A 15870-nucleotide genomic window follows, 5' to 3' on the forward strand; every position below is an offset into this window, starting at 1 on the left:
CCCAAGTAAAACATGGTGTAGATTGTTGATGATTTTAAGAGTTGAGAGTGCCATGCTCCTAAAATTCACTGATTAATTCTAATCTACAAGTGAACAATAATGAAGCATCAACTGATACTAAAGAATCAAAAGTATTCCACCAAAATATACATTTCACCATTGAAGGAAATGAAAGAACTCCCAAAGCGAACAGTGCTTGCTTCAGAATCAGAACTATCAGATCATGTCGTTGAAGACCAGCATACTTTCGAACAGTGTTGACTCTTTCCCCTCCTAGTCCTATCCCTTAATGACAGCGATAGGTCGTAATTTTATTGCTTTTTTACTGATTCCAACAGCATGGCATGTGTTTACGACGTCTGTTACATTTTTGTATGATTCTGGAGCCTGGGAAAAGAGTAATTGATAAGATGAAGGTGGTAATTTGTGTCTTAAAAATCTAGCAATGCTTCAAACAGCCTTGACATCCGCTGACGTATACTGTTCGTCCTTTAATAATGTGGTGTTTTGATTTAAAAGTCATTCTTTGATTTGTTGTGCTGCTTTAAGTTGACGTTTGAGCAAATAAAAGCACAAGCTTGTTTATTTCTGTGTTAGGTTCATCACAATGACTAAAAAACGAGAATATCGGTCGGAGACCGAAGACTTATCGATCTTAGATCGGTAATTAGTTAATAACTCGCTAAATATACGACATAATCAACCCAAAATCAATAGGCTTCTGGTCCGAGATATGATGTATGCACATGCAAAATTTGGAGCAGATTCAATCTCGCATTCGCGAGATATCGCGTTCATCTAACAGACACACAGACAGACATACATACAGACAAATACCTATCAATATACTTACCGATCTTAAGATCGATAAGTAATAATTTCTTCTATACTAGATTATTACACGACTTTTATATTATCCCAGATGAGGGGATAGTCAAGACATCAAGAAGACAAATTAATTATACTATGGCATATGATGTAATATACCAGGACGAAAAGTCAAAAATAGGATTAGCTGCTTGTACAGGGCATTATTTAGAGTAGAGAGATCAAAATAACTCCCAAAATTACCTCTTCCATAACAAGTTTAGGTGATGCCACACGAATAGAAATTCCGAGGTCAGCGAGTTTGTTCAAGACGTCTTGATATCCGATGTTTCTTCGTGATTTCGCACGAGAGAGTGCACGGCCCTGTGAAAACAGGTTAAATGACTTAAGAATAACAGACAATGATGGACAATTAAATAATTGCGCAGGGATTCATCAAGCCTCTGGAATGTTCCATGGCATCCCGCTGCACCAACGAGGGTGGTCTAATGCGTCGGCATGCCAAACTGGTCCTTGCCATTGATAATAACACCTTATATATTGTGAGACAACAGGGGCTGCTTCTTGTACAACACTTTGTTCAGAGCGAAATACTTGAAGTCATACTAAGGAAGTTGGAGCTATTATTTTATTAAGAAACTTACCGCTCCATGGCAAGTTGTGCCAAAAGTCTCTTCCATTCCTTGCGCAGTACCAGTTAATACATAACTACAGGTTCCCATGGTTCCTCCTATCAGGACTGGCTGGCCTGTTAACTGAAAAACAAATAAGATATAATTTTAAAAACACCCGTTGTATAGCAAGAATATGCTGCAGAGGAGTCGACAATACATACATGCATTTAGTTACTGTGTATAAAACTGACTAATCATAAGCTTACAGGAAATCAAAATAATATAATTCTTTGCACTCTTTTATCAAGCTGTGATTGATCATTTCGTCTCTCAAATGACTTTGATGATTTTGTTTGAGGATTTGCTCAAAGAATGTATGCGCTTTCATGCAGAAATAAAGCAGACTCATCACTGGGCAAAGTTACAGGCACTCACTCAGAAATAAAGGAGACTTATCTGTGAGTAAAGTTAGATGCATTCACTCAGAAATAAAACAGACTCACTCAGAAATAAAGAAGACTCATCTCTAGGCAAAGTTACAGGCATTCACTCAGAAATAAAAGAGACTCATATCTGAGCAAAGTTACAGGCACTCACTCAGAGATAGGAAACTCATCTTTAGCAAAGTTATGCATATTAATGGTTATACCAAAGATGGCAATTTGCGTTCCTCTTGTGAATATGCCCCAATATGCCACCTCAATAGTCCAAATACTCTGTGACCAAAAATCAGTGAACCTAACAAATGCACACACCTGATAATCAACAGGAATAAGAGGATGGTGTGGTGGAAAAGCTCGTGTTGAGCCCTTCCTATGCACAAGTAAAGTTTTCTGTTTCCCATCAACAAAATGTTCCTCGACTTTTGCAATATTATGTGAAACATCATAAATCAAATGCATGTCTAAATCATCCGCTGCACATTTGAATACTTTTCCAAAAGCCTGTGAAAACGAGATGATAATAACAAAGGAATTGTTAGAAACAGACTTCTGGCATCATATTACGTTTAGAGAAATCCTGTTAATTTGTCTATATCCATTTTTTATTCTTGACTGAATCTGTTGCACTACAAATTGCTTTCTCAAGGCAAGTTTTTCTCTCAACCTCATATTATATACAGGGTGGCCCAAAAGTAGGTGTATACAGTTATCAAACTATTTTATATGCTTTGAAGCTACTTGCAGTTCACTTTATGTTACTTGTTAAGTACAACGAATTGCTTATTTTTTTAGATAATAAATCTAGTGTGAATTTTACATTAGTTCTCTAGCTGCTTGGAAGGTAATAAAAAATAAATAAAATAACTGTGTACCTACTTTTGGGCCACCCTGTATATCATAACAAAACAAGAGAGCTATGCTCAAATATATGGACACGTAGCGCCACCCAATGGCAATAATTTTGATGACGTCATAGCTATAAAAAAAGTAATAGCCTTCTGGAGAAAAATTTTATCTTCAACCACTGAAAATTTCAAAGCAATTGGTCCAGTATTCGAAGAGAAAAATGATTTTTTAATGATAATGACGAAAGAAAATACCAATAGCAACAAAATTTTGAAACGCTCGTTATGGCCACTAAACGTGTCCAATTAGACCAGGGGTGTAACCAGAAAATTTATAGGAGAAGTTTTAAAATTCCCAATTGCCAAGTTAGACTGTAACGCCAGCGGGTCCAGGAAACGTGAATCTTGAGGGTCTAAAGAGCGTTTCAAACTTCAAAAATTGCTATGTGTGAAACCGGTACATAAACTCCTTTTTTGTTACAATTCAAATATGCCTGTCATGGCAGAAAACCTATTTACCTTGTTGTAGTATTCAAATGCTAGTTCAGAAACGTAAAACCAAACTTAGCTATCTGTACTTATAAATAGTTGGTTGGTGGGATATTTAAAAAGTTATGAGCGCAAAAAAAAGAGCTAACTCGCAACTTTTTCAAAATAAGCATAAAATATTTTGCAATGGTAAAGTGCAGGGGGCCAAGGATTGTGACATATCAATAGAGCAAAAAATTCACAGTTCAAATATAAAATATAATACGATAGTATGAAGTAGTATGCAAAAAAATTCACAGAAACATATTTGTGTTAATGTGGAGCAAGACTCTTGAATCACGCAAAACATAAAGTATCAAAAGTTATAGAAACTACCTGTCGTGTCAGAAAAGTCATTGAGCTCCTATTAACCCAAGCATAGTTGCCAGCAGCACACATTCCTTTCAGATAATCCTGTCCTTCCTGTGATGCGATTTTAGCACACGCCAGTTGTCTGTCGTTTACTACAATATTGTCTCGCTTCATTGCTTTCTCCATTGATAAGAGAGCGTCTGTAGTTATTTAGAATGTAAAATAAGTAATAACCTTTAAGAAACTATTAACATATCATGGTAAGCGTCAAAGTACACTTGCATTTGCACAGAATATGCTATCAAACTCAGGAGATTGTTCTATGCCAGGATAATACCAGCCAGGATATAATACCGTCACAGCCTTTTCTACCATATAAGACCAAGCGTTTCGAGAAATTAAGGTACCTATAGATGACCTGGATTGGTAACTGGATAAATGGGGATGATCAGAAACATGATTTAAGCTATGTGTTACCCTCTCTTCTCAGATGGGTATGTGAAAATTGATATCTCAATGCAATCTAAATAAATTGAGAATATTCACATTTTATAGATTAGCAGGTTAAAATGATCTTGTGAGAAATACAAAAACTGGGCTCCTACTGTCACACATTATTCATACAGGGAGGTACAGTTGAAAAATATGTCAACTAACCAGTAGCAACTTGATGTCTAAGTCAAGCTACCAAAGTCAAGTAAGTTGAATCTGGTTGGGAATGATTACTGGAGATATTATTGAACCCCTTACTGGAGTGTTATTGAACCCCTAACTATCACAGGGAACCACGCCATCCATATATCCCCCTAACTTATTTTGTTCGCCTATTTCACATCAAGTTGTGTAAAGGGACTGGAAACTATGGGCAGAGGGTATATACACTTGGGTAACACAGACAGTCCCCGAACTCGCAATAGAACTAAAATAAGGAAAATCGGAATAAAATTAAGGCCTAACTCTAACCTGGTACACACACTACGAGAGTACCGAAAATTCTTTATCAACGAACCAGTGGCAACTTGGTGTCCAAGTCCTCGGCTTCCACTGTGTATCATCACACAGACTTGTCCTTTATGATCAATTCCCATCTTCTTGGCTGCATGATTGTTGAATATTTCATCAACTACTTGGATTTCTGCGTAGTGATTCCCAGCACCTAGGGTTCCTAGCTAAGTATAAATGGTAAAATGAGTAATGTGCAACTGTCAGGGGCGAACCCAAGGGCGGATTGTGATTTACCCCCCATTTTGAAATAGAAAAAAAATGTTCTGTATCATACATAGATATTTTTTGTAGCTTGAAGTATTGAACGCTTTTCAGACTGGCAAGACTGATCACATTTTCTGGCTCTGCTAGCTGTTATGGTTTAACTTGGCAATTAGAAATATTAGAATCATCCCTTTCCTGTATATGCCCCTCGCTCTAAACAAGGCTTCATAACAGCAGCAACAGATACGAAAATAGATAAATTTTGAACCTCCAGGAGTATGTGCACCAAGATGGCGCACAACCTGAACATAGTATGTGAACCAGTTTAGAGTTCAGGTTGTGCGCCATCTTGGTGCACATACTTCGGGAGCGCCTAAATTTTTAAGTAAAAATCGTAATCATTCTGCTCGACATTGCATTAACCCGATTCACTCCAAATGATAAGTATGTGATTTTGACCTGGAATATTTCCCCAGACACTCCAAAACAGCAGGGCCCAAAGTTCAGACCTCAACACTATACTAGCCAGAAGTGGTTCTTGAATGGCTTAATTAAGAGTTTGAAATCTAAGCCAGTATAGAGCATCACAACTTAAGATTATGACTGCTTTAAGAAACAAACCATGACATAAAATATATATTACATCATATTCTAATGGTAGGTCTAATTCTAAAGCTTATTTTAAATGCTCAAATGAGTCGCATACAATTTAGGATTAACCGATCTGAAGCTGCACAATTCACAACGCAACCATGACACGATGCCTTTCCTTACAATCCAAATCATGATATTAAGTAAAAAAACCAACCTGCGGTAATCCTCTCTTTTTAGCGCGAGCAGATACTTTAGATTGGTCGGCTTGAAGCATTCTTCCATATTCCTCACAATGTTCTTTATCTTCGGCCCATGCATAACCTTCACGTACTGACCAATCAACCCCCATCTCTAATGCTTCTTCCAAATCTCTGAATATAAACACAATATTACTTAAATACACAAGGTGAGATCCCAGCATGGTTGCCAGTTTTTAAATTAAGCAAAAATGAAAGAACTCCTGTGAAGCCCAGATAGATATCAACTAAAAACAACTGTAACACCCCTTAAGAGACTTTAATCTGTAAATAAATGTGAAAGCAAGTTTGGACAATGGTTAGGCACTTGGCAATGTTCGTTGACATCCTTGTAGGAGAATGCTTAGCGGTAATTAAGGATTTTTATAAACACCAGTAGATGATTTTACATGCACTTTTCGGACATTTATGAGATTTACAATTATGTATAAGACGATTTTAGTGTTTTAGGAACAATGTGTTTGAAATTCAACATTCCAAATATAATTTAATATTATTAAACCAAACAAGGTATTGTCATAACTCATAATCTACAGTCAAGTTTTTTCTGTGTGTAACCAACGAGGAAGGATAATGTTTCATTCACAACACAAACGGCATTAATGTAATGGATGAAGTTACTCTTCACTGCACGATTTATCGAATATAATTGGTGACAAGCAAACTCGTAGGCCACCGTGCCTACATTACACAATAAAACCAAGTTTTACTTTGCATTCATAGGGATGACACCTTTAGATCCGACACCCACAGGAATGTGATCAAACAATGCTTGAGCCAGTTGTTCTTTCACTGGTTGAACGTCTGATTCAGAAAGATTTGTTCGTAGAAGACGTACTCCACAGTTTATGTCGAAACCTATGAAAAAGCAGTTAGTGGAGGTTAGGGCTTACCGAATAGGCTCTGAACAACGTCTGGCAGCAAAGTCACGCAAGCAAGAATTTAATTAACGATTAGTGATACATAGTTTTTAGGTCTTTGAGTGCTTCTTACTTTTATTCTTCTGCACTGGTCGATGCGTGAATGCCAGAATGCTATTGCAGAAGCAAAGACGACTGAGTGATCCGAGGGTGTTGCTATACGCCTAAATGACTATACTGCAAGGGTGATGAAGCGCGGATAGTAAAGAAGGTTGTTTTAAATAATTCAAGAGTCTTACTGCCCACCAGCACAAATATATGTTTGTAATGTTTCATCTGATCAAAGTCAGACTTCCTCATACAAACAGAATTCAACTTTGTCAAAGAAGTAGTATCATGTGTGCATGTGTACACAATAAGCATCACCCTAAGTTATGCATGCTAAAGCTTAAAAAATTCAATGAATACTGAATTTAAAAGTTTAAGATAAAAGTTTGACAACCAAATTTGTGATCATTCACATCAGATATAAGGATAGCAGGGCACGAAGATTGATTCATCAAGTCAATGAATATGAAATAAATATCTGGAGAAATATTCTCATGCCCATCATGGACTGGTAACCGGACATAATTGATTAAGTTATTTGATTGTCTTTCTCCCATCAAAATAGATACGAAATCCCTTTTCTTAAAATTAGGGTAAAATGCTTGCTCACCTACTCCACCCGGTGATACAATAGCTTCAGGATCTGACATATCGAAAGCTGCCATGTTACCGATCGCAAATCCATACCCTGAATGAATATCCGGTAGGCCAATTGAATTCTAAATAGTATAAGCAAGTATAAATAGTAATATTCTTCGCCCATCATCACTTAGGAATACAGAAAGAATTAAAATTGAAGTATAATGAGTTGTAAAATGCTTTTTCATATCAAATATTTTCAACCAGTCTAACCAACGTGATGGCAAGGGTCATGCAAAATGCAATTACAAGTGAACCAAAATTGAGAGAGCAAAGGGGATTTGTTAAAAAAAACAGTACTTCGAATTAGAGCAGCCCTAATAAAAATAAGTTTGGAGAAATCATTCTGAACAAATTTAAAACCAAGCTTTCCATAATATGACACAGTATAACCTTGCATATAAGCTGACCACCTAAAAACGGCCCTAAAACAGTGATTTTATAAAAATTTGTTTACAAGCCGACCCTACAAATCATAACTCGTCGTATGCACCTATCACAGCAAATGGCTGCAGAAGAGAAATAATGAAAATGATAACCATTGTTATTGTTGTTTTACGTTTATTATTGACAGTAAGAAGTGTCTTAAACTCCTTCAAATTCATCCTCATTATCCCTGTCAAACCTTTTAGTGCGATCAGAGTTATACGCGCAAAGCCAAGCACTTCAGTTTAGCACTTTTTCTTTGGGAGTTTCAAACTCAATTTATATGCGAGGATAAATGGTAAATACCTTAACAATTCCAGGTAGAGCCGCAACATTTGCGATTTGTTTGACACCCGGTAGGAATCCTCCCACCCCTCCTCGACATGAGTTCTGCAGTTCATCAAACATCAGTTTTTCAAGATGATCATTCACATAGAACATTCCTTCGACCTAAAATAAGTTGAAATTATATTATTGGTGTTATGAAATTGAATTAGCGCCACCCAATGAGCGATCTGAAGATATTAATATTCGTGTGGGAAAGCGAGGGTTTCAGTTGGTTAGCGTTTGCTACATCTTGTAAAATGTTCTTTATCTTGTTTAAGTATAGCAGTAAGTTTGAGTAATAAAAGCCTAAAAAACGGTCTAAATGAGTTTTCCTCGAATTGTTTCACTACAATTGATTTCATGGTATTTGTGATAGTATACATAGTGTGGTGGTGGCTTCATTAATGGTGATGTATCTTACGAAACATTAGATGCATGGATTCTATTCTAACATCGCCATAAGTTGAATTCTAGGGAAAAAAATTGTGACAAAGGAAAAAAATCTGAGAGAGCATAGTGCTTATATGTTTTGATAGTACGGTACTACCAAATGAAATGCCGGCATTTCATTTCTGATTCTAGTTCAAAATATATAAATATAATAGTATTCTATTCTTACCTTCATATTAGGAACAAATCCCTTCTTAATTTTCCAACAATTTGGACTCACTTTTTCCAGAAATTCACATTCTTCTTGGTATGATCGACCCATCTTTGATATTAAATAACAGATAACAAAGCCAATCAGATAATTCTGCTATGCTTGTAAAAAAATACATGCTCACTTTAACTCAGATTATGGCGCTCTAGAAGTGTGTATACCAATATACAACTAACTTTGTTCGCCTATTTCACATGAAGTTGTGTAAAGGGACTGAAACCTATGGGCAGGGGTATATTTACTTGGCTAACACAGACAGTCTCCGAACTCGTAATAGAACTAAAATAAGGAAAATCGGAATAAAATTAAACCCTAACCTGGTACACATACTACGAGAGTACCGGAATTTCTTACAACTACATATAAGTTTAGATTCATTTTCATTTAAACTTTATTTAAAATATCTAAACTATGAATTGTCATTAAACGAGTAATAATGTTATTTTTTTCATTCCAAGTTCAACAATGTCAACCACAATTGAATTCTACACTATCATAGCATATTAAAATAGCAACTGTGACATCACAGTCAATCAAGTACTGGTTTGGTGTGATATCATAAAGTTCAGTGCCATCAATGGTCAAAAATAAATCAATAATATTTGAATAATATTAAATTCTTGATTTTAGGGAATAATTAGTACTATTTTCATTTGAAAATTTGACTTTCTAAGCATTTGACGATTGATGGCCTGACAAAAAAATGAACTCTTTCAACTTCTAGCATTTTGAAAATCAATAAGTCTCTTATCAATATTTCGTCACACTCACACCTAAACATGAGTTCATCTCGCCAGAATATATTCCCACATTTACATAGAAACAGAAATAGGCTATACCTGAATTGTGCTGTCTAGTTATAGTTCGGTAAAATATTATACCTTAATTAATTAAAGATAGCTCTCTAATAGAATAAACTTTCATTATTTCACCAATGTTACTAGTTATATCAGAATACATAGGAGACAATAACATTCAGTGTTGCAAAAAGTCCTTCAAGTTTCTCGCCAGGATATATTTTCACATTTACATAGAAACAGACATAAGCTATACCTGAATTGTGCTGTCTAGTTATGGTTCAGTAATATTATATCTCAAGCAAAGAACAATCTCTGATAGATTAAACTTTCATTATTTCACCATTGTCATAATACTTAACAGACATAAACATTCAATGTTTCATCAGATATTTTAAGTTGATATGGCACCACACTTTCATGTTATGTCAATTACGCAGAGGGACTTAAATTAATATGCACACAAATTATTGGATGCTTGTAAATATCTTTGAAAGTGAAGAAGTTATAAAAATGGCTGTGCCGAGAAATTACGGGCCTGGATATGTAGTCGTGGAAACATGATAAACAACATAGACTGATGTTGGGCCAACTAAGTTTGCTCAGTTTTACCCTTTACGGCAGGGGTCGGCAACTTTTTGTTGCTTGCGGGCCAGATTCGGCAGACAAAGGAAAAATTGTGCGGCTTGCAGATGAGTGCCAATTTTGTATGGTTTGCAGTTCGCGAAACGAGTTTTAAAATTAGTTCAATCTGGTATGTGCTAGTAATTCCAATCCCTTTGTGTTTCAAAGCCTATACTTGAATCCATCCACATATACCTATGAAGTTAGTGCCTGAAAATTACACATTCTTGCTTTACAACAAACTTTTCCCTATTTCATTTCTAGACAGAACGATGTTTAATCAAGCGAATACCTTCTTCAAAAGCATTGCTACTGTTTATGGCTGAAAAATCTTTATAGATATGGAACGGAATATCAACTGACATAGACCTACACATGGCGGGCGGCCCAGGAAGTTATGTAGGCGTATTTATCATACTGAGCAAATATTATCCAATAAAAAATTTATTTAAATTAAGTACTCCACAAAATATTTAAGTTCAAAAGAATTGCTTCCTATGCTAAAAAAACAACTACCATATTTCTCCTCACCTAATACGCACCAATAAATAATACGCACGTATATTTTAGCACCTGCATCTTCAGAAATTCCCAATCTCCATTAGGGCTGGGCAAAATATTCGAATAACGAATAGCAAATGTTAAATTATTCGAATGGCATTTTACTATTCGAATATCGGGTACCACGTGATCTGCGCGCTTCACTTGGACACAGAACGTCTCTGAACCGATCGTGAATTGCGTGAGAATTCACCTACAACGCTCGCTAACAGACAAAAGTGACAAATTTGAAAAATCGTCTCTGCGTTGTGGTGTTATTTGTTTTCCTTGCGTTTCAATCGTTCATTTCAATTCTCCATTTTGCAAAACAAGGTACCGACACCGTTCCCTAAATTGAAAAAACGTCAAATCAGATGAGGTATTTAAAATAAATATCCCTGATTTTAAACTCTGTATGATTGGCGGCACGTGATTAGCCGTTTAAACAAATTTATGTTTGGTTCATGCATTTTAACGAAAATTAAAAGTTGAAATAACTTTCGCATGAAACCATAAATAGTATAACACGAACAAGCTATGACCAGAAAAAAATAGCAGGACATAATTCCTTTACTGTACTTTCAAATAATTCTTTAGTGATCCCTACCATATTTCTCCTCACATAATACGCAGGTATCAGAAATTTCCAATCTCCATACATAATACGCATGGCGAAGTTTCGATATATATCGAGTGTTTTTTTTTTCATCAGAGCGTTTCAGAGATTCTGTCTGAAACTTGTCACCGTCAAAGCGTGTTTTCAGAGGTTGCACTTCATAGAGAAACTGCTGGTCACTAATTGTCATTTGTGAAATGAAATTAAAATTCGTATCGTTAAGCATAAAATATGAATTAATATTTTTTGATATCTTCTATATCAATGCATAGTAGTCACCCCCTCATTCTGAAGGCGAAATTGAAACTTGAAAGTGCGTATTTCATTACTAAGTTAGTCGCTTGAACTTTTCTCCAAACGCCGATACATAATCCAAGGTTGGTGTAATTCGTATCCATCATAAACCAGGTTTTACTTATCAATGTATATTTCTAACTAAAATCTAAGAAAAAAAGAAAGCAAATGAAAACGACAAAATATTTGAATGGCATCTTGCAATAGTATCATAAAAAGAATATAAAAAGTAAACAAAATGACAAATTTCAAAAAAATTCTGTTGCGACAAAAAAAAGCAGACAAACGAATCTTTAAAAAAATAACATAGTCAATATAAGCATTTTCAGACAATAATTTTGCTTGTTGTAGCAGATTATCAGGACATAGAAGCCCAGGGATGTCTGGAATATATCTAGTACATTTGATATAACAGAAATTCGATTTCGTAGATACTCTGAATTTTCCAAATTGTTAAGAACCAAGCACAGTATGAAAAAGAGACTAATGCAGTGGTTTCCGAAGTATGACCGGGAGGGTTCAAAATTGGAAGCGCAAGGAGGGGCTGACACTGGTCCGCATAATTAAGATACCGGTATAATCAAATTGTTTCGAATATACGCGTGCTTAAACTGTGATAATGACGTAATAATCTAGAACGCAAAAAGGGAAATTAGTGTTAAATTAATATAAGCATTTTCAGACAATAATTTTCCCTGTTGTAGCGGATTATCAGGACATAGGAGCTTAGAGATGTCTGAAACATATCTAGTACATTTGAAATAATAGAAATTCAATTCCGTAGATACTCTAAATTTGTCAAATTGTTGAGAACCAAACACAATATGAAAAAGAGACTAAAAAGAGCAGTGGTTCCTAAAGTTTTACCGGGGGGCCAAAATTGAAAGCGCAAAGATATCGCGGGCCGGGAGAGCCAAGAGGGGTTGATGCTGGTACGCCTAATTAAGATATCAGTGAAATTGAATTGTTATGAATATACACATGCTCGAACTTTGATAATGACATAACAATCTAAACAAAAAAAAGTAAATTAGTGTTAAATTAGCCCACGGGTCGTAGTTTAGAAACCACTGGTCTAAGATATTGTGAAATGATATTAGAACACCGACCGTAAAGCTTAGAATTCGCTTCCAACGTTGAATGAGTTGTATGTAAGTTTGAATAGGCAATTTGAGAAGACGAATTTTGCAACAACTGATTTTATATTTTAAACTTTAGTTGAACTCTTCGTGTATTGGTTGAATACGACTTGCCCTTGTTTTAATGGGCATTTACAGATAATAATTCGACATTATGCAGCAGATTATCAGAACTTGGGGTCTCAGGGTTGTCCAATATGTTTTATTTGGGAAAAAAGTCATGAACTTTTGAATCCAGGACTAGATTAAGAGAAGAGAATTAATCTGAGGCAAATTTCATCAAATCAAGTCAAAAACCATACACAATTTGCAATCAAGGCCAGAGTCTCATAAAAGGATATTGTATTATATGGTGTTTCAATACATAAGGCCTGGATAATGGTCAGATATAGAAGGCAAAACACATTTTCATATTAGTTAAAAAAGGCAAAGAACCAGCAAAATTAAAAAGAAAGTACATATGCTCATAATTGAATAAGTGAGATTAAAGATAACACACTGCGGCATTTCTGGGGTTTTATCGCTTGAAATTTTCCAGATCATAACAGTAAACAAAAACATCCTAACTTCTGATGATCTTGCTACCCAAACCAATAGTAACTTGACCCTGAATACGAGTAAATATAGGGTGTTCATAAAGTCATAAAATGCAAAGGAATTTATCGATACCATATATTGTTTTGGCCCTCACAGATGTATTGAACGAAGTAAAAATATCTAACAAATTACTGATTAAAACAAATCTGGTCAAGATATATTGAGAACTGACTTCATAACAAAATTGAAATTGTAAAGGGACTTTATGGACACCCTATATATATGCAGCCTTTAGTTTGTCAGTGCTTAGAACTCTTATGGGAAGATGAATATCTTATTTATGCCAGGAAAAAGAAAATTGGACTTAATTGCACGACTTAACAAAACCTGTCCAATTACAAGTTTTGAAAAAAATGAATTATTATCCCGATTTAGCATAATTAGAAAAATCTTGCATGAAAAATAAATAATTCTGACTGATACTTCAAAAATACTTCTGTATTAAACAAATAGTCAGCTTCTCAGAGCTATGATGTTGGCACATCAGGCGTTGACGATGACTATCATTGATTGTGATGCTTGGCTTTGCATCTAATGCGAGTATAATCATGAGCAAGAGTATCAGTGAACTTCTCCAGCTGCAGGGCCGTTCATGTAACTGCAGATCAGTTACTGCTTCCAAGTCCATGCATCTGGAACAAGGGTACTCCCGTAGTGTGTGTACCAGGTTAGGGTCAGGCCATAATTTTATTCTAATTTTCCTTATTTTAGTTCTATTACGCGTTCGGGGAAGTGAATATATCCCCTGCCCATAGGTTTCAGTTTCAGTCCCTTTACACAACTTTATGTAAAGTAGAACAAAAATAGTTACCTTCATATTGGTAAACACACTTCTGGAGCATCGGAACAAGTACAGGTATTTGGCAACCTATTGTCATATCTGACCAGGATAGAGAATCAGAAAACAGTAGTCAATCCAGTGATTGTCAGTTTCCCTTTACGGAAGATGAATATAAAAATATTTTATCCTTCCCTGAGTAATTCTCATGAAATGAAAAACACCAATATTATGTTGGACCATGATACCCTCAGCGCTCCAGAAGTATGTGCACCAAGATGTTGTATATGTACAAGGTTAGGGTCAGGCCATAATTTTAGTTCAATTTTCCTTATTTCAGTTCTATCACGTCACGAGTTCGGTGACTAGCCAAGTGACTCCCAAAGTATTTGTACCTAAAAATGCTAAAATTATTGCCTAACCCTAACCTGGTACACCTACAACGTTTCGGTGTCTGCCATCTTGGTTCACATACTACTGGAGTACCGTAAAACGGGGTGACTTTGACCTCACGGGTTGACTTTGGCCCCATTTTGAGAATTTGTTTAAAACCCACCCAAATCTACTTTTATTTGATATTTCCCATTTTATTTTGTTTTGATACTGTAGTTAATAACAGCAGCAATAATTATACAACAAAAAATCTTGTCACTTTATGAAAAATATTTGGGAAAAAAAACTTTTTCATTTGGAGGGTCAGAAATAAAAAAATTGAAAAAAAAATCGCAACTCAGTACTTTTATTGAGAAGTCCAAAAAAGAAACATTCAATTGTCCTTATTCTTTACAGGTTGGAAGAGATATTCTCTGTGAAGGTTTTTATGGTGTTTGGAACAAGTTTAAACTAGTTGGGGGCGTATGAGGGAGGTTTTTTGCCCACAATGCAAAATTCCATGTAATATGGTACTGACTTTGGCCCACCTTATTACCCTATACAAACCTACTTTTTTGTTTTATTTTTCAGAAATAAAACGAATTTATTTTCTCATTCTAGTCATCCAGTTAATCTATAAATGTAAACAGTTTATTTCAAATCATGGTGAGAAAATTCAGTCGTGTTTTGGGCAGTAGAAGATACCATGATTATAGTGAGAAAAAACTTCAGCGAGCTCTGGAAGCAATTAAAAGGGGAGAATCGCAAAGAAACGTTGCAGCACAGTTCAATATACCTAGGAGTACTTTGAAGAATAAGTTGAAACTGAGGCACATGAAAAAATTTGGTGGGCAAACAGTTTTATCTGCAGAAACTGAGAAAATTCTAGTGGAGCACTGCATAGCCGTAAGCAGTTTTGGTTTTCCGATAGCACAGGAAGATTTGAGAAGCATAGTTAAAGCTTATCTTGATGCAAAAGGAGTGACTGTCAGTAAATTTCACAGCAATTATCCTGGAGTTGAATGGGTGAAAGCATTCTTAAAAAGGCACTCAGAACTAACGGTGCGATTCGCAACGAATATAAAAAAGAAAAGGGCAGGGGTATCGAGTGAGACTATTGAAAAATATTTTGAAAACATCGAAGAAGAGTTGGATGATGTGCCCCCGGAAAATATTGAGGGTGAATTATACCCTGGAATTGTCAAAACCCGCACAACTGACGGGTGCGAGGTGAGTGTCATGGAGAAGTCTGGATGTAACTGGAGATGGCCATTTCGGAAAGATCAGATTTTTTACGACTGGAGCAGCATAAAACGTTGTATCAGTCCCCCAGATCTCATAAATGCGCGAGGCATCTATAAAGTGTCTGAATTGAACTGAACTGACCTTTTTGCCATGATATCAACTGCTATGAATGAATACAGACATGTTTAATTTTGATTTTTGCAGTGCCATTATAAAA

At 35.7% G+C, this 15870-nt stretch overlaps 1 protein-coding gene across 1 annotated transcript; it reads right to left on the reverse strand.

Annotated features, from left to right (window-relative positions):
* Nucleotides 1–279: 279 nt before the first annotated feature.
* Nucleotides 280–9101, reverse strand: LOC120339449 (RNA-splicing ligase RtcB homolog). Its single transcript, XM_039407577.2, has 11 exons — nt 8610–9101; nt 7970–8113; nt 7209–7317; nt 6341–6488; nt 5588–5744; nt 4580–4739; nt 3595–3770; nt 2198–2386; nt 1473–1583; nt 1072–1191; nt 280–387 (listed from the first exon to the last, which is right to left on the reverse strand). Exons 1-11 carry the CDS (start codon nt 8700–8702, stop codon nt 280–282), a joined length of 1515 nt encoding a protein of 504 aa, XP_039263511.2. The 5' UTR covers nt 8703–9101.
* Nucleotides 9102–15870: the final 6769 nt, after the last annotated feature.

This window comes from Styela clava, chromosome 9, assembly GCF_964204865.1.
Source record: "Styela clava chromosome 9, kaStyClav1.hap1.2, whole genome shotgun sequence".
In the NCBI taxonomy this organism is placed as follows: domain Eukaryota; kingdom Metazoa; phylum Chordata; class Ascidiacea; order Stolidobranchia; family Styelidae; genus Styela; species Styela clava.